The sequence below is a fragment of the Pan troglodytes genome, chromosome 1 (genome assembly GCF_028858775.2).
Source record: "Pan troglodytes isolate AG18354 chromosome 1, NHGRI_mPanTro3-v2.0_pri, whole genome shotgun sequence".
Taxonomy (NCBI): domain Eukaryota; kingdom Metazoa; phylum Chordata; class Mammalia; order Primates; family Hominidae; genus Pan; species Pan troglodytes.
In genome coordinates, this window is record NC_072398.2 from 38,494,818 (window position 1) to 38,514,533 (window position 19,716).

The 19,716-nt window shown below is 45.3% G+C and overlaps 1 protein-coding gene across 6 annotated transcripts in view; it reads right to left on the reverse strand.

Moving 5' to 3' along the window:
* The window catches only part of HHAT (hedgehog acyltransferase), a 347,324-nt gene that overhangs the window by 43,271 nt on the left and 284,337 nt on the right, over window positions 1-19,716 (reverse strand). For all 6 annotated transcript variants that reach the window (XR_010150711.1, XM_016938140.4, XM_001169263.6 and 3 more), the window contains one exon: window positions 10,721-10,865. Coding sequence is in view for 5 of the 6 variants with exons in the window: in XM_016938140.4 (XP_016793629.3) it covers window positions 10,721-10,865 (145 nt within the window). In the remaining variant the exon portion in view is untranslated. The remainder of the gene's footprint in view (window positions 1-10,720; window positions 10,866-19,716) is intronic.

Consider the following 19,716-nt stretch of genomic DNA (forward strand, 5'->3'; position numbering starts at 1 on the left):
TGAGGCGACCCAGCTTGGAACCAAGACAAATGAGAGTGGTCCCATCTACCCAACATGTAAACAATGGGGAAGAACGGAAATCAGGTTTACCAAGCAAAAATCCACATTCCCTTGTCATCAACAGGGTGGCTTGGCCTCCCCCAAGCAGGCCAGAAACATCTTCCTAGTGCTCTCCGGGCAGAATGTTCTATCCCGTGGCTTAGCACTCAGTTGTCTGTCTTCTTACCCCACTAAAAGCCACAGGTTACAAGTTAACTCTCTTAGACATTGCCCCCGGCCCCAGGAGATTTCTAACAGCAAAGAAATACAATAACTTTTTTTAAACAAAAGGTTAAATTTCCCTTTTCATTTTACTGATATCAGGTGAAGTCTTCCCAATTTTTTGTTTCCCAAGGTCGTGTAAAAACGTAACCAAAAAATATATTTTTTTAAGTCCTGAGATGTGCTGCCTGGAGACCTAAGTAGGGCTAAAATTAGCAGCTGCCTCCTTCTCTGGGCAAGAGTGGTCAGCAGCTGGCACGCTACAATAGCCAGAGGAGAACAAAAGGGCGCAGAGAGGCTCTGCGGGCACATGCGCCAGCAAGCGCCCAGGGGACAAAGGCTTCGGCCCTGGGTTGGTGGGATGCAGGGCGGCTCTCAAGTGGAGTATCATCTCTGCCTGCCCTGCCCGGAAGCCTCAATCTGCCAGCCTGACACACGGTGACATACACTGCCAGGCTAGTTATTCCTATCTGCTGCTTCCTGTGTAATCAATGTCAGGGGTTAGAGAAGGGCAGAAGAGGAGAAGATAAATATGAAGTCAGGTGGGGGCTGGAAGTTTGGCTTTGTTTTAAAAGTGGCTTATTGGTGCATCCGGGACACTCACTGTGGGGCCCTGTTTCTGCTCACCTGCCTTCACCTACCACATCCCTGCTCTTGCCTGACCTGGATCACCTGTGAAAGACAATGGCTCTCCAGCAACCAGAAGGCTGGCTTTCCTTGCTCCTCACCTCCCAGGGCCCTCACTGTGCCTCTGGATAACCACGTGACATTGCTGTGACCGGGCATTTGACTACTCCCATCCTCACTTCACACTGTTGGAATGTCTGTCCTACGGCCCATGCCCAGACAGCAAAGTCTCACCATCATGTGGACCTGAACATTTGAAGTGGGCGTTTCAGGTCCTCCAGCTGCTGGACTCATGAACTGTTTCTTACAGTGAGGAAGAGTCACTGGCAGCCCATCTCAGTACCTCTCCCTACCCCAACTTCATACTCCACACAACAGAATCCTCCCTATATTCATTCCCTAGGGCAGCCAGAACCAAATACTACCAACCAGGTGGCTTAGAACCACAGAAATTTAGTGTCTGTTAGTTATGGAGGCTAGAAATCTGAAATCAAGGAGCCAGCAGGGACAGGCTCCCCTCAACACGTGGAGGGGAGGAGCCTTCCTTGTTCTTCCCAGCTTTTGGTGGCTCCAGGTGTTCCTTTGTTTGTGGCAGCATCACTCCAATCCCTGCCTCCATCTCCCCATGGCCGCCTGGGTCCCTGTGGTTTTACATTATCTTCCTCTGTGCATGTCTATCTCTGTATCCAAAGTTCCCCTTTTTATAAGGACACCAGAGGCTACCCTAATAATCTCATTTTTAACTTATTGATATAGGAAGTAAGAAGAAATTATTTAGGCAGATAGTGAGGAAGTCCTCGGTAAGGTTTTCCTTTTAATGAAAAGCAGCCCCCAAACCATTTTCTAACAAAGAGCAGCTTGTAAAATCGAACTGCAGACATAGACAAGCAAGCTGGAAGCTGGCATGGCAGTTTGAATGCCAGCAGTTGTGCCAATAGGAAAGAGGCTATGGGGGGAGTAGGCATGCCCAAAATGGTGGCTCCATCTTCCCTTTTCTTTGCCAACCATGTGTACAGTAATGAGCAGGTGACATGGCACCAGCCAGGCTAGCTTCCTCATGCCATGTAAACATCACACCTGGTCCAACCAACCTTTGGGCCCTATGTAAATCAGACATCACCTCCTCAAGACAGAGAGCTGTTCCCTTTTCTCTTTCTTTTGCCTATTAAACCTCCACTCCTAAACCCACTTCTTGTGTGTCCATGTACTCGATTTCCTTGCTGTGAGATGACAAACCTCGGGTATTTACCCCAGACAACGATGCTGCTTCATTATCACTTCTATAAAGACCCTATTTCCAAATAAGGTCACATTTTGAGGTACTGGCAGTTAGGACTTCATCGGCTGGGCACAATTCAACCGTAACATACTCTTTTCCATGCTTTCCCCTTTCAGTAGCTTCCCCTTAGAGAGAATACTCCACAGCAGCAGCTAATGTGATCAGGGCAGCCACCGGCAGCTGGGAGAGTTAGGTTAGTACAGAGAAAAATGGCCCAACTTGGCCCAATTGACAGGTGTCAGCTGGAAGCTCTGACCCTTCAACAATCTTACATGATACCAAACAGGTGCTGACAAAACAGGATTTGCTTTTTTCTGTCTTTGTTTCAAGATAATGAAAAGTTTTTTTGTATAGTCTTCGCTCTCATTTGTTGAATATTAACTGAAAGATTTGAGTGCCTTAATTACACTCAAGATAAATGACCATCATGCCAGATAGAATTCCTGAGGCAAGGAAAAGGTCCCCTGGATTCCACTTTCTGATCTTCACTGCAAAGACAAGAACCACAGCCAGCCATGCTGTTGTCCTTTGTTGCATTTCCAGCGCCGCCCTTACATGTGACAGTCACAGGCCCTCAGCTCTTATGACAGCCACCCTGAGATAATTCTGTTTCCCTGGTCTTTGAAATTGTGTGCCAAAACAAAATGATTTCCTCTTTCCACTGCTTTCTTGGTCTGGAAAAGAGTAATTACACTGGAAACAGGGCTTGGGAGCAATCTAATGCAATGTCAGAGTAAATCTAAAGAGGGAAGCCAGAGTCCTTGACCAACTGAGCAGGCTTCGGATAAAGAGTTGTAGGTGTGTAGACTGGTCAGTGCCAATCCAGCTAGCAGGCCTCAGGCTGGTCTATCAGCCCCAGAGGCTGGAAGGTCTGACTCTTGTCACCCTCCCAACATGCTCAGTGGAGAAGTACTAAGAATCAGAACAATTAACCAGGCACTTTAGACTGTCTCTGATAGTGACACCCAGGGATGGTTCATGGTGTAAACAGTGGTTGCCTGTCATGATTTAGGCCTCACAGAGCAGAGAGAGAAGAGTCGGATTTGGAGTCAAAGGGCTTATAATCTCGCCTGATATTGCTGCTTAGTAGCTGGACAATTCAGAGGTGTTTTCTATACAAATATTCCAGGAAAAATAGTTGGGAGCAAATGTAGCCAGTACCTCTGTTTGTAAGAAATGCAGAAACACAGGAAAGCCCTGGAATGCTGTCTCCCAACATGGATTGAGTAAAAAATATAAAAATAAACCTCCTGTAACAGAAAAATACAAAGATATGTTGGCTTCAGGCATTCCTCGATCTAGGGGCTCAAAATTATATGGCTTCAGTTTCCATCCTGCAGCTCTACCTTCCTCTGAGCTGGCCCCCCGCCTCCATGGCTGTCCACTAGGAAGACAAGAGGGCTCAGCAGCTCCAGCTCTGCATCCTGACAACTCCACACTCCAAAGGAGAGATTGCTTCTGCTTCCCAATAGTTCCAGCAAAAGCTCTGGAATTGTATCACACAGGGAGATGGACCCTACTGCCTGGCGAGTCCTGGGTCGCATGTTGCTTGCAGATCTTAGATACAGGGTGTGCCCCACCTGAATCAGACAGATTGAGAGCGGGTGGGAGAGATCTGTTCCCAAAGGAAAAGCAGGGGGCTGTTACCAAAGAATGGGAAACAAACACTGAGCAGGCAAAACTGCAGCAGTCCTCAACACCACCCTTGAAATTCCCTGAAGATAACAAATCTCACTTGTGTCCTTCTGTGAAATTTAAGTATTATTTCTTTTGACAGGGAGATTCACATTTTAAGGAGGCTAGTGGCACATCCAAATTGCTATTATAACCAAATCTCTTTAGAAAGAAGCTATGGTAGTGGTGTCACCAAGGGGTGTTCTCACCATAGCAATTGCCCATGTCAGCATGCTGCGGTAGGCTGAGTAATGGCTCCTCTAGAGATGCCCACCCTCTAAGCCCCCAGACCTGTCAGTCACCTCACACAGCAATAGGGACCTTGCTAAGGTGATCAAAATGAGAGATTTTGAGATGGGAGATTATTCTGGACTATCCGGGCAGGCCCAATGGAATCACAAAGGTCATTATAAGAGACAGAGGAGGAGGCCAGGAGCGGTGGCTCACGCCTGTAATCCTAGCACTTTGGGAGGCTGAGGTGGGCAGATCATGAGGTCAGGAGTTCAAGACCAGCCTGACGAACATGGTGAAACCCCGTCTCTACTAAATATACAAAAATTAGCCGGGTGTGGTGGTGCACACCTGTAATCCCAGCTACTCGGGAGGCTGAAGCAGGAGAATACCTTGAACCCTGGAGGCGGAGGTTGCAGTGAGCCGAGATCATGCCACTGCACTCCAACCTGGGTGACAGAGACTCCGTCTCAAAAAAAAAAAAAAAAAAAACAGAAACAGGAGGAGACAGCAAGACAAGAGGCAGATATGTGTGACAGAAGCAGAGAGATGAAGAAACATGGTTTGAAGATGCTACACTGTTGGCTTTGAAGATAGAGGAAGGAAGGAAGGCATGAGCCAAAAGAAACCCATCTCTGTAAATTGGAAAAGGTAAGGAAACAGCTTCTCCCCTATAGCCTCCAGAAGGAACCAGCCTTGAAACACCTTGACTTTAGCCCAGTGAGACTGATTTCAAACTTCTGGTCCTCGCAACTGTAAGAAAAATAAACTTGTGTTGTTTTAAGCCAACAAGTTTGTAATAACTTGTTACAGTAGCCATAGGGAACCAATGTGGCAACACAGCAAGTGGTCAGGGTTCAGTGCCCTGGAAACTCTGATTAGCAGGAAAAAGTTTCCATAACCTAGCACAAAAGATTTAAGTGTTCTCTGGTTGAAAGCCCTTCCTGGGTGTTTTAGAATTTGTTTCAGCTTTAACATAACCCCAGGTGCACTTCTGAATAAGGACTTTCACTCACTATTCCTCACATTCTATGCCTGGTTGACTTGGCTGGAATTACTTGTAGGAAAACTAATGCCCAAGGCCTCTGGCTGGCTCTGTGGCATACAGTAAAGAAACCAAGGCTTCTGCAAGTCTTGACATTCAGATTCCAAGAATGGTCATAAATGGACCAATGATGTAAACATGGATAGACTGTCTAACCTACATCTACATGTCAATCTCATCACCCTTAGGTATGATGCACAGGAAGCACCTGCTTCTCAAACTCTTCTAGAACTCTCAGAGGATCCAGTGAGGCAGAGACACAATCAATGATAGCAGTGAAAACTCCACTTAGAGGGAAGGGCTAGGAAAGACCGTGAAACAAAGTCATCAGAAAGGATGGCCTCTGAGACACCGACACCTGCCCTCTGTCCTCTTTCATCAGAAATGAAATTTTTAATCCCAAGAATTTAAGAAGATATGATGGGAATGAGTTTCTATTTAATCACAACCCTCCAGAATCTCTAGTGCAATACTCCAGTTCAGCTTTAAATAAAATGCCTGTCCAGAACCATTTGAGTTAGGGGACAAATAAACTGCTCAGACAAGCTAGTAATCAGGGAGAAAATATACTTTCTCTTCTCTCAGCTAGAAATAGCAAGAAAATATGGGGACCTGCATAAGAAAATTACCAGCTCCTCTCTCATTGCAATCTAGAGGGAAAAAGAACCAAATTCTCCTTGCCTTGGCATGGGGTCACTCCAGGAGCTAAGTGTTAAGGCAGAGCTTGCCAAAATAGATCGGATAATAGAAGGAAAAACAAACATCCATGTGTGTACGTGTGCATGTGTGTACAGGTGTGTGTGTGTAATGAGGCATCAGACAGGGCAATGTGTGGTGGATGCCACATCTCTACCAAGCTCTTGTCACTGCAACATTATCACTGGATCACCCCAGTGATCCAGGCCCCACCACTTGGGAAATGTTTTGGTTTTCCTTTTTTTTCTTTTTTTTAAACAAAGTCCATGGCTTCCCTGGACAAAAGCAGGCAGACTTTTCAGAAGAAGCACCATTCTGCACCCATACAAACATTATAAGGCTCTCTGCCCTCTCAAGGCCAGATATATTCCCAGTGTATAAACACCCACCTTGAATACTTTTTCTCCTCATTACCCCAGGACGGTGGAGAGATCACTGCCAAGATGCTTAGGTCACAGCTGGTTTATGGGGACTGGCCTTGCTGATCTGGAGTTACAACTCATTGCTACCTTTGAATTACAGAGCTCTATTCAGCTGCTTATTGAAGATATTATGCTTCAATGTCAAAGACTTATGGTAGGCATGAGAAAGCTCCTTCTATTAACAAGTGCTTCTGAGAGCCAAAGGGCTTGTAAAAAGCAACCTGCATTGGTCTCTGCAAAGCATGACACAGGCAGAGTTCCTCCTAGAACAGCATTTGGACCAAATCTCCAGCCATATCCTTCTCAGATCCATGGACCAGCTAAGTCTTTTAAATAAAGTTTGTGAGCCCTAGATATGCATATTCCTCAAGCAGCTTGAAGTAAACTTCAATAGTAAAAATTTGGAGTTTTTTTTAAAGCAAAAACATAGATTCCTTATTTTCTGCTGAATAAACTGAACACTACTTCTTCAACCTCAGCAGCAGAGGTAACACTTCCTGACCAAAACTGTTTTGTGGATGACACATTACCAGAGCCCTAGGTTTGCCACTGAGCATTTCTATCCCTTGCCTTCAGACTCTGTCTTCCACTCTTTAGACAGCAGGGCAGGTGCACAACAGAAAGGGAAGGGTCTGCTTTTACAGCCTCATATCACCCATATTACCCACAGAGACCAGGACAGACATTTTCATGGAAATCACTAAAATAAACTTTGTAGTTTAGAGCAAACAAATCTATGGCTAAATTCAAGTGAACTGGTGACAGGAAGATACCAATTTTAAGACAACTTTTCCAGGCGAATCATGAGATACTTCTAGGCACATCAGTGATGCCAGGAGAGGGCTCCCTGGGAAACAACGAGGTGTATCTTTTAAGACACATGTGTATCCACACCCCATTAGCTGTGAGGTGTTTGCAAATCTCCTCAATAATCCCTATCTCCTAGACACCCGTCTGCCCCTTCCTGCTCTTCCAGGACTCTGAGGTGAGACCTGTTAGAGGGATGTGGTGTCAGTGGTTCCTCCCTCTTGCTGCAGCAGGTCCCAACCCATCAAGGTGCAGAGGGAAGGGCCACCTTTCCCTTAAACCTGGAAATCTAGACACTGAGCTTAAATGCTCTCCATCCCTAAAGTCAGCGTTCTCACTCGCTTCACTCTATTTCCTCAGTGTGTAAAGATGGGCTCTGGAGCAACAGGAACTGATCATGTGTCCCAGGGAAGATGCCAAGACTACAAGGCTGTCAAAGGTGCACATTTGTCAACAACTCCATATACAGTTTGACAATCCCTTAACTAAACTTTTTGGGGTCAGATGAGTTTCGGAATTCAGATTTTTTTAATTTTAGAAAGCTCACATATGAACACCCCCAGCAGAGACTGAGGGAGCATCATATAGACTCATTATTTTTTTCCCTAAAACATGAATATTCATATTAATCTTCTATCAAGTCAAATTAGTTATGAAATAAAATCCAGAGTTCTCCAGGATGGGAGATTGGGCACCATCTGGTTCACTTTCCTCCAAGAGATATCTAAACCCAATCCTTCAGGGACAAAAACCCACAGCAAGGAATAGACGAAGCAGCAACTGCCAAAACCCCAGCAGACATTCCCTGACTCAGGAGGCCCATGGGACAGACCAGCAGAGATGCAAACAGGCTCATTTGGATAATCACTGACATAGAAAAAGCCTTCTAAGCTGAGCTTCTCTGGCCTCAGAACCCAGAAGAGAGATGATTCCACAGAGCCCTCCACTTTTATAGAATCAGAGTTCCCAGGGCTGTGGCACCTGAGTCCAAGGAGGACACAAATAGTGCGTTCAGTCATAGACCATAGCTGGTCCCATGAGGCAGCAGCAGACCGGGTTTTCAGAGCCCAATCCCATGTGACTGAGGTTAACTCCATAGGATGTCAGGCAAGTCACACTTTGATCTTCCTGCCTTTCTCTCTGCCCCCTTCAATACCAGCATTCCCTGGGGTTTCTCCCACCTGTTCTCTTCTCATTCTACACAGCTCCATGGTTAATTGTGTCTACTCCCCTGGCCTCACATACAATCTTTACGCCCTTGACCCCCACACATCTCAATCACTGGTCCCACCATCTTCTCCAACTCATATTTCCAACTGCCTCTTGGGCATTTCTGACCAGGCCCATGTGCCTCTCCTGCTGTGCCATAGATAGCTGGTGCACACTGATATCTGCATGCTTCCCTACACACCCCTGCCCTGTACTTGGGTTGGTCATATGACTGGCTCTGGCCAATGACATGTAAGCAGAAATGTCACATGTTTGAGCACCTGGTGCACCAGTCTCATGTTCTCTTCCCCTCCATGATGCCAGGACAAGACAGTGGAGAATCAAAACAAAGATTCTAGGTCCTGGAGTCACTGCTTAGAAAAAGCCACTGGATTTGTATTGAACTGTCAGAGAAACAAACTTCTATGGTGAGAAATTACTAAGATTTTGGAGTTTCACACAAAGCAGCCAGTGTTAATTTCCCTGATATGCCTGCCTTTTCTACCTAGCAAACTCCTAAATTATTACTTCAATTCAAATGCCACCTCTTCTGAAAAGCCCATCTTCTGTGGAAAGTCAGCTACTCTATCCTGTGACCTCCAGTAACTCACTCATACATCCAGCAGAGCAATTCCCTGAATCTACTGCACATTTTTGTGTGTTTGGCACTCACATTCGTGTGAGCTTCCTTTTTCATCTCTGTGTTCTCAATGCCTCGCAAGTAGCAAACATCCAATGCATTTGATTTAGGGAAGCGAAAATCAGAGCCTCCTCATTATGTGACAAGCAAACCAAGTCCGCACTTTCCCCCCACCAAGTCACAATGTTCTTATCATTGTGCTAGGTTCTGTGAGAGGAGCCAAGAAAAGTAAAGGATGCTGTAACCCACCTTTATCTTTAGATCCTTAATACCCTATTATCTCTCATCTTTATTAAAGGACAGCTTTCGCTTAGAAAGTACGTGGTCTTTTCAGGAACTATCAGCTAAAACATCGCACAGAAAACAAGATCAAAGAGGGGTCTTTTAGTGACAAGATTAAAGTAGAACAGGACTCTCTCTTGGCCCTTTGAGCCTGGCTCACCCAAGGCTGCCACAGTTTAGGCCCATGGTCTGCCATTCTGGAATACTGCAGCTGTGTTGCTGTTATTTCTGGTGTGAAAAGAGCTGCAGCAAAAGCACTGCTGCCTCCTCAGGGACCCAGATGTGGAGATAATGGGCCAGCTGTGCAGAGTTATGTCATCACCACTTGGCAAAGCTTCCCAAAGCAAAAGCACAAGACTGTGTCACTGGGCAGGGAACAGAGCAGGGATCTTCTCTTTTAAGATGTAGCAAGTTGGCTATAGTAGTATGTACCATGAGTAGTTCCAAATCTCCCAGTTCTCTTATAGATACGATGTAACTCAGTCCCAGCCCAAGGGAAATGGTGACCATAAATAAACAACGATCAATTATTAATAGAATATTTTGACAACTCCCACACAGTAGCAGTTTACCTGCTGCAAGTATGGTTTTGCTTTGGATATTCAGATTATCTATTTAATGCACATTAAACATAAGGTTGGCCCCTAGTATTCACACAAAAATGCCCACAACCAAGAGCTGTGGCAAACACAGATGCCATGCCCACAGCTTCAGGAGAGCACAAGGAAGCTTCTAGGGCAGATTCCTAGTAGGACGTTCAGAGCAATAAACAAAACAAGGTTAGATTTTGCAGTATATTGCAGGCTAGGACCCACAGACAGTAGGTGTCTTTGTTGTCTGTTGATTATAACAGAATATCTAAAACTGTATAATTTATAAAGAAATGGAATTTATTTCTTACAGTTATGGAAGCTGAGAAGTCCAAGCTCAAGGGGCTGCATCTGGTGAAGACCTCCTTGCCGGTGGGAACTCTCTGTAGAGTCCCCAGGTAGCACAGGGCATCACGTGATGAGGAGGCTGAGCATCCTATCTCAGGTCTTTCTTCCTCTTCTTGTAAAGTCACCAGTCCCACTTCCATAATAACCCATTAATCCGTGAATGGGTTAATCCATTCATGAGGGCAGACCCCTCATGATCCAATCACCTCTTAAAGGCCTCATCTCTTAATAATGCCAATTGGGGATTAAGTTTCAACATGAGTTTTGAATGGGAATATTCAACCACAGCAGTAGGAAAGATTAAGAAATATCAAATAATTGGAAACATAGTGTAATGGAAGGGAATATACACTTTGGGAGAGTTGGAATAATACCTTTTGGTGTTAAACAAGTATCACATACAGGAGATATGGGGTACCTCAAAAACAGGGGACACTTAAAGTCATAGCCAAACTTAGGAAATTATTCCTGGCTGGTACTTTAGAGGTCATATACCATGAACATAACAATGAATGACTTCCCCCAAATCCCATCCATTCCATGTATGATCCCATCCGCATACATGGAAAACAAGAAACTGACTGAAAACAGCACTGTCAAGCAACTTACCTTGTATGAAGATCCTATTCCAGTAGGTTTTCCCAACCTCATTGCCCCCAAGAAATACCAGGTTGGACAGGATCAGCATCGAGGTGGAACAAGAAGCAAGGGCAGCGTGGAATCGACGGCGAGCTTGTGGGGAGAAGTATCGGGCCTACGGGAAAAATGGCAAGAAAGCATCTCATGACAAGGGTGGAAAAAATGGGGCTAAGACACCATCCAGCTTTCTCTGTCACCAGCCCAGGATGCCTCCCTACAGAGCCCAAACCAGGTCATTATTTAAACAGCTCTCAAAACTTCAATTCCTGTCTGGGCGTGGCAGCTCACGCCTATGATCTCACACTTTGGGAGGCCAAGGTGGGAGGATCACTTGGGCCCAGGAGTTCAAGACCAGCCTAGGCAACATAGTGATATACCATCTCTACAAAAACAATTTAAAAATTAGCTGGGCATGGTGGCATATGCCTGTAGTCCCAGCTACTCGGGAGGCTAAGGTGGGAGGATTGCTTCAGCCCAGGAGTTCGAGGCTGCAGTGAGCCATGATCACACCACAGGACTCCAAGTCTGGGTGACAGAACAAGATCGTGTCTCGAAACAAAACAAAACTGTACTCTTGCACCATGTTCATTCTACCCTAAGGAAAGAAGTGACATACCCCAAGTTGTTTCTTTGAGGTGGAACAAAATGCGAGGGCTTCCCTCTGACATGTGGAATACAAGCACTGAAGCCAGTTAGGATTTCGCAGCCCTCCCACCTCCACTTGCTTTCTGCAAGTAAACCTACAGGTGCAAGAACTTCAAACTGCTGTCTGTGATAACTAGTATATATAGCTCCATGGAATTAGGTCAAGATCAGCATGATCCCCTGGGCCAGTTACACTGACCCTGGGAAGCCATCCAACCACCCCCTAAACCTGACATGCTATTAAGAGCAATCTCATAATAAGAGTGTAGGACAATCAGTGTGAGCCGAGCCTACTGCTGGAGTCAGAGCTCAGGCCCACACTTCACCCGCGGCACACGTCGGCACTGAGGATGAAGTGTATCGGCGTGCCTGAAATACTCAAGGCTGGAGGGATGTTTTACAGCATTACAATAAAGAATTCCACTTGTCCTTCCTAGCTCTTTATTGCACTTCTCCTTTTAAGATTTTCCCAGGGATTTAATAAAGCAAACAAAGCCTTTATCCTGACTGTTCTGGGAGCCCCTCCGAGTGAGGTTGCCGTGCTGGAGTGTGCGAGCCCTATCAGCACATGCACGGGGACCACCCCAAGGGACCGTGTGTTCAGAATGAGAACCAGGTACAGCACAGCAGCTGGACTTGCAGGGCCCAGGGTATCTGATAAGCACCTCCGCCTAATCCACAGACACAGAGAAAGAGGGAGCAAAGGGTCTGGAGATATTTCCCGAATATCCTCCAGAAACCCACACATCTCTAGGGTCATGTGCACCCTAATTTCAGCTGCGTTCCAATTACAAACAGAACTCGGAATGACTCAATGACAGCAGCCGATGCAATTCATGACAGGCAAAAAGGACTAAATTGGAGGGCGAGTCTTCAGCAAGAGGCTTACTTATTATGCGGCCCTGCTGTGAATCTCCTGTGACTGCTTTGGAATCATGGTCAGTGTCCTCTCCATCTAGAGAAATGAATTTCTGACTCCTCCTGTTCTCTCCTGCCAGCCCCAGAGTCTGTTCTTAACTCTCAGATCTGGCGGCTACCCTCTGTCACCCCATCTCCCCACCCACGGCTCACTGCTCCAACATCACTGTGGAACGTGCTTTTACTGTTGCCAGACGCAAGTGTAGCCTGCTCACAGAGAAGCTGTGCAGTGGACAGTGAGATGTCTGCCCGATCATGGTTGTTCTGGAATGCTCTCCAGTGATGTAGGGTGTCTCTACTTAGAGGCCACCAGGCAAGATTACCTCTAGTCTTGCCCCTGCTCTAGGAGGCCACAGGCACGTACAAGAGGACACTGTCAGACAAGACCTGGTACGAGATAACTACATGGTGTGAAAACTGTTAATGAGAGAGAAATGGGGAAGGAGCAGGCTTATTATTCAGCACTCTTCACCTCTGAGAATAATGGGACATTAATCTACCACTTTCTGCATTCTAAAGCAGAGGAAGATATTTTCTGGGTATTACTGACTCAATTAGCAGTAACTAGGGAGGCAGGGTGAGAGGAAGTTGGGAGACAGAGGAAGATCCAGAATGGATTAAGAAAATATGAATTGTCTTCATTGACATAAATGCGTCCAAGTAATTCTCTCCAGATACTGCGGTTACTAACAAGACATTTGATTCCTAAGGGATCCACTGAGTCTGACACTCCACCACTTCTGTTCTAACCCCATCAGTCTCCCCCAGCCTCACATCCTGAGAAGGGAACACAGAGGCCCTGTGTGATTTTTCCTTTGTTAACATCAACTACCGAGAGTGCACATAGCTTGTTAAGCTAAGTGGCTCTTCTTTTGTGGGAAGTGATTACAATTATTAAAAAATCAACAGAGGTACTGAGAGAGGAAGACTCTCTTTGCATGGGGCTGCTAAGCAGGACTGTGGAGCTGATACTTGGGGCAGGGTAAGGACTGGACACGGCAGGAGGAGGAGCTGAGGGCCAAGGGAGGTAAGAACAGACAGCGTGTATTGGAGGCATAGGACTCCTCTGTCCAGCCCTGAGGCCCCAGCTCCTACCGTTCTTCCTTTGATTCTGTGATTATCCCCATATTCTAAGCTACATGGTTCCATAAATTCCTATATCTACTTAGGAAAAAAAAAGTCAAAATCATACCAACTGTGAAGGAGCTGCTGATCTCAGAGATAGGAAGTGGGGGGGCAGCTAAAATCTGAAATGAATGACTACAATTCAATTTTTATAAATGTTTTTTAAAAATTTAGAAATTAAAAAAAAAATTAAATAAGCAAGAATGTTAAAGCACAGCCTGTTAGAATCAAACTAAAAGGATTTAAAGGAGAAATCAAGATGCCCATAGGCAATTCTTGATTATCCCCCAGGGTGAGTGGGTAGGAGACAAAATAGACGATGATCAAGGAATCCAAAAACCTAATTTTAACCAACAGCCTCATCCTCTGACAAAACTAGCCATGCCAATAAGCAGCAAAATGAACAGAGCATTGTTCCTTTTCACAGTGAAACAGTGGGGAAAAAGAATGATGGGCTACAGGAAAGGAAAAGGGGGTGGGATCTGTCAGGTTCATCCACAAGAGGGTAATAACTAACAGCAAAGGGGACAGGAGTCTCAGCTGCAATCCATCTCTCCTCTTTGTATTCTCTGGACATTTTGAAAGGTGATGGTTTTGACATCAGGGATCTCTCTCTCCACCTTGGGAACCTCCTGGCTCAGCTACTGGTTTATAGAAGCTCTCGGGGTAAGTTCCCAGGAGGAAACAGGTCATATGGACAAAATTAGAGGGTATATTCCCTTTGACCAGCCAGCTACATCAATAAATCTAACTTTTGGAATCTCTAGGGCCACGGGGCCAAAGCCTCCACTTTAAAGGCTTTTTGTCTTACACTCTCCTTTCCATAGTCCTACAGCGATTACCCCTGTGGTCCTTCATCACCGGGATGCAAGCCTCACGAGTGGGAGGCATGCCTCATGTGTTAAGTCACCATCCTCATGGCTTAGATACTTGAAAACTCCCTTGACAAGAGAATTCATGTTGAAGAATTATAAACGAAATGGGGGAATATCAGAAGACAGTGAAAAGCCATCAGGTATGACAAAGAGAGTTGCCAAGTTCATCAGCTAAGGCAATAATGGACAAATAGAATTTGATTTTCATTAATAGGAATTTATCAGGATAAAAGAGAGCTCTGGTCTGGTCCCGGTCTCTTCTCAGAGTGTAGATTAGTCTGTAGCAATCTGATTTCCTGGCAGCAAGAAAAATGAGAGTGGCACTATCCCCCAGGAGATGTTTGAAAAGTTGCTGGGCGTGTTTGGTTGTCTCAATGACTACAAGGCAATGTGGCATTTGGTGGGCAGGGGCCAGGGATAATAAGCGCACTGCAATGTGCAGGACGGAGCCGTCCTGCCCAAAAGGTCAGCAGAGCCCTGTTGAGAAAGGCCGAATTGTTCTCCCTTACATTCGTCACAGAGCAGGGCTCTTGCTTGGTCTATGGGGGCATTAGCAGTAATGCCAAAAATGCACCCCCTTTCCTCTGGGACCCAGAGAAATGCATCCCAGGGCAGGGAATGTTCCTTCACAGTATTCAACCACTAGGCCCCTCCTATCCTGCCCACCATGTGGCATCACATGGAGAGTGAGGAGGAGCCTCCTGTGCCCCCGGCCACAGATAGGCAAGGTGTAGCCACCAATTCCAAGCTTCCTCCCCTGACACTCCTGAAATCCAGAAGAAAGAGGAAGAATGGGGGGTGGGGCACATTAGAATCACTCTGTTCTCAGGCAGGGGTGACCAGTTCTCCACATGGTCTCTACGGTACATGACAGAGGGGTGGGTCGGGGCAGTTTCTCTCCCTGTGAATGTGAATATACCCACTCTTCAGGTGCAAGGGCAGGTGCTAGACTTTTGGCCTGGTTACAGCAAGCCCCTCAGAACACTGGCCTAGGGCAGACCTCCAATTCCTCTGAGTAGTTTGCCTGTGATCCAAGAGACTGAGATGAGATGGAGGAATGTCACGACAACACTCAGCTATGGCAACACTTGGCTTTAAACTTCCGTCTAAGACACTGACTTCCAAAGGGAAGGAGTGCAACCCAAACCAACTAAACCTTAGGGCTAAACTAAACTTATGTCAAACTCGTTTGTACTTCCAGGTGTGAGGTGTCCGTGGCTTCCTGTGTATATTCAAATCTCCATGGCAACTCATCCCTCTTTTCCAGGCAGCATCCTTTCCCTGGAAATCACAGGATTGGTGGGGGCAAACAAGCCAGGGATGGGGGGCTGCAGGAATGTGGGTCAAAAGCAAAACTAGAAACATACATGGGGAAGGGAGGCAGATGACACAGTCGGGCTGGAGGCTGTGGGCTTGCCAGCCCCTCAATCATCCACAGAGGGGCTGCATGTGGGGCTGAGACGGGAGGTGGGGACAGGCTGAGCATCTGGAGGAGCAGATGGCCGGAGGAATGGCTGCTGGAGACTGTGACAAAGGCTTGGCAAGTGGGACCTGATGCTGCTTATTTTTAAGTGGTGGAGAAGCTAAAAACAGAAACTGGGTGGGTTTGAGCAGCTGGACACAGTTCTTCCATATAATCACTGAAGTTTTCCATTTTCTAATAAAAATGCTAACCAGAGGGTAAGAGAGGATGAAAAAGGCAATGGCAAGGGAGGGGTTGGTGGACACCAGAGAGAGCAAATGAGGGGTGAACACCCCACAGACTGTAAAGATGAGGCCAGAGACAACAAGAGACACAATTATAGCTCTCAAGAAAGAGAAGAACGGCCACAGTGACACACTGAAAGTCAGGAGGACTCAGATTCCAAAGTCATTCCAAGGCCCATGTCCCATCGCTGTGCCAACCTGTAGGACATGTTTCCCCTTCTCAAAATATTCAGTCATGTTCAGCTAGAAGTCTGTGTTTCACCAGTTTCCCCTCTTTCATGTTCCTACCAGCATAGTAGGTTCCTCAAGGATAGGGCAGGACCGTTTCTCAACTACGCGGCATCCAAGAACCACGCATATCCTATGTGTGCTCAATGATTAGCTATCACCCATCTTGCTCTTTGCCCTAAATAAGTTACAGAATCTCCTGAGTTCCTTAATGTTCTATCCCACCCTATATCCAAGCTGAATGAATACATGAAGAGCCTTTGAAAGCAATACCTCCTCCTTCCTTCAAGTGTACAGAGCTTCAAACAACATCAGGTCAATGCAGTTATATTTTCTGAACTCTGTGTGCATACTCCTGAGAGAGAATCAAATACCTGCAGCAATGAAGGCAAAGCCAGATTTGTTTAATTGGACAAGTTACCTTCCTCATAGTTCAGATGTCCAGCTTAGTTTAAAAACTGCAGAGGCCAAAGTTTAGCATTTAAATCCATGCAGTACATGCAAGAATTTCAGAGTACTTTCAAATAACTAAGGAAACAACTGGCTCTGTCTAGTTAGAGAACTTAAGCCATGTTTGGGGTGCCTGGGTTCCTGCTAAAAGTTCCAGATTGAGCAATAGTACTGCCTTACCCTGAGTTCTTACTTTTCCACTGCCATGGCTCCACCTCCAGTCTGCATATCTCTGCTTCAAGTTTTCCAGAAGCCTCAATTTCAACTGACAGGTCATACTCTAGCCTTCCTCTCTCTACTTCATCAAGCACATTATGTGTCTCTACTCTGCAAAATGCTTTGATATTTCTTCACTGCTTAGAGACTGAAATCCAAAATGGGAAGGCATTTTAAACTGGATCCCATTTTATTTCCTAATCTTAACTCTCACCACTTTTTATCAATGGCATGGCTGTCTTCAGTGTTCCCCAAACATAACATGGGCTTCCATATTTCTGTGACTTAGCAAAAGCTGTTCTCTCTACTTTGAATGCATCTTCCTTATTCTTCAAGCCCCAGCTTAATGTCAGCTCAGGAGAGCAACAGCTTTGGACCAGCCCAACTTAGGTTTAGGTTCTATATTTCCACCTTCTACCTGTGTTGCCCAGGACATGATGAGGCTCTTCATTTCCCGAATTCACAATTGGCATTTGATAAATGTAGATCATCCCAATCCTAGCAAAGTCAGTCACCCAATTTCTGTGTTTCTATAACCCATGGGCTAGACAATATCAACCTATGTTTTAGATAAATACAGCTTGTGATGCAAAAAATTCACTGTGTGAGCAGCTTTACTTATACTGTGAAGTAGGTAAAAACTATTCATATTTTACAAATGAAGAACTAGAAGAGCAGAGAGATTAAGTAACTTACCTGAATTATATACCGGTAAGTACAGTACAAGAATTCACATACGTTTCTCTAATTGAACATCTTCATGCTCCTACTACATTACACAACTTCATATCTGTGTGGCAGTGCGGATTCCCTTCTCTCAACTGCAACCTTCAAGATCTTTGCCTCTTGAGTGCCATACACAAAGTGGATTTTCAAGAAACGTTTGTTCAACAAATATGTCGTGCATGTATCCCACTAACAATGGTTGGCAGATACCAACTGTCGATTTCAAATGCCATATGTCTTCAAGAACATATGGCTTACACTGACACTGGAATTTTTAAAAGTAACTGGGATCCACAAGTGTAGTAGGAGATTTAGCAAATCTCCCCAGAAAATGACATCTAACAGAGCAAAATAAAAAATATAAAATATCTGCATAAAAATTAATAGGCCCTGGGGGAAAACGGGGGGTTGGAGAGATGTTGGCTGGTCAAAGGATTCAAAATTTCAATTAGATAGGAGGAATAAGTTGAAGTAATCTATTGTACAACACAGTGACTATATAGTTAATAACAATATATCATATTCTTGAAAATCACTAAGAGAGTAGATTTTAAGTGTTGTCACCACAGAAAATAAGTGAGGTAGTGCATGTTAATTTGCTTAATTAAGCCATTCCACAGGTATACACATTTCAAAATATGTTTTGCACAATACATCTTTGTGTGTCATTTAAAAATTTTTAAAGTGGGGGGCAGTTCCAAGATGGCCGAATAGGAACAGCTCCAGTCTACAGCTCCCAGCGTGAGTATAGCAGAAGATGGGTGATTTCTGCATTTCCAACTGAGCTTTGAAGAGAGTAGTGGTTCTCCCAGCATGCAGCTTGAGATCTGAGAACAAACAGACTGCCTCCTCAAGTGGGTCCCTGACCCCCGAGTAGCCTAACTGGGAGGCACCCCCCAGTAGGGGCAGACTGACACCTCACACGGCCAGGTACCCCTCTGAGACGAAACCTCCAGAGGAACGATCAGGCAGCAACATTTGCTGTTCAGCAATATTCGCTGCTCTGCAGCCTCTGCTGCTGATACCTAGGCAAACAGGGTCTGGAGTGGACCTCCAGCAAACTCCAACAGACCTGCAGCTGAGGGTCCTGACTGTTAGAAGGAAAACTAACAAACAGAAAGGACATCCACACCAAAACCCCATCTGTACGTCACCAACATCAAAGACCAAAGGTAAATAAAACCACAAAGATGGGGAAAAAACAGAACAAAAAACTGAAAATTCTAAAAATCAGAGTGCCTCTCCTCCTTCAAAGGAATGCAGCTCCTCACCAGCAATGGAACAAAGCTGGACGGAGAATGAATTTGACGAGTTGAGAGAAGAAGGCTTCAGACGATCAAACTTCTCCGAGCTAAAGGAGGAAGTTCGAACCCATCGCAAAGAAGTTAAAAACATTGAAAAAAGATTAGACGAATGGCTAACTAGAATAACCAATGCAGAGAAGTCCTTAAATTTACAAGAACTCAAACAAATTTACAAGAAAAAAACAACCCCATCAAAAAGTGGGTGAAGGATATGAACAGACACTTCTCAAAAGAAGACATTTAATGCAGCCAAAAGACACAGGAAAAAATGCTCATCGTCACTGGCCATCAGAGAAATGCAAATGAAAACCACAATGAGATATCATCTCACACCAGTTAGAATGGCGATCATTAAAAAGTCAGGAAACAACAGGTGCTGGACAGGATGTGGAGAAATAGGAACACTATTACACTGCTGGTGGGACTGTAAACTAGTTCAACCATTGTGGAAGACAGTGTGGTGATTCCTCAGGGATCTAGAACTGGAAATACCATTTGACCCAGCCATCCCATTACTAGGCATATACCCAAAGGAATATAAATCATGCTGCTATAAAGACACATGCACACGTATGTTTATTGCGGCACTATTCACAATAGCAAAGACTTGGAACCAACCCAAATGCCCAACAACGATAGGCTGGATTAAGAAAATGTAGCACATATACACCATGGAATACTATGCAGCCATAAAAAATGATGAGTTCATGTCCTTTGTAGGGACATGGATGAAGCTGGAAACCATCATTCTCAGCAAACTATCACAAGGACA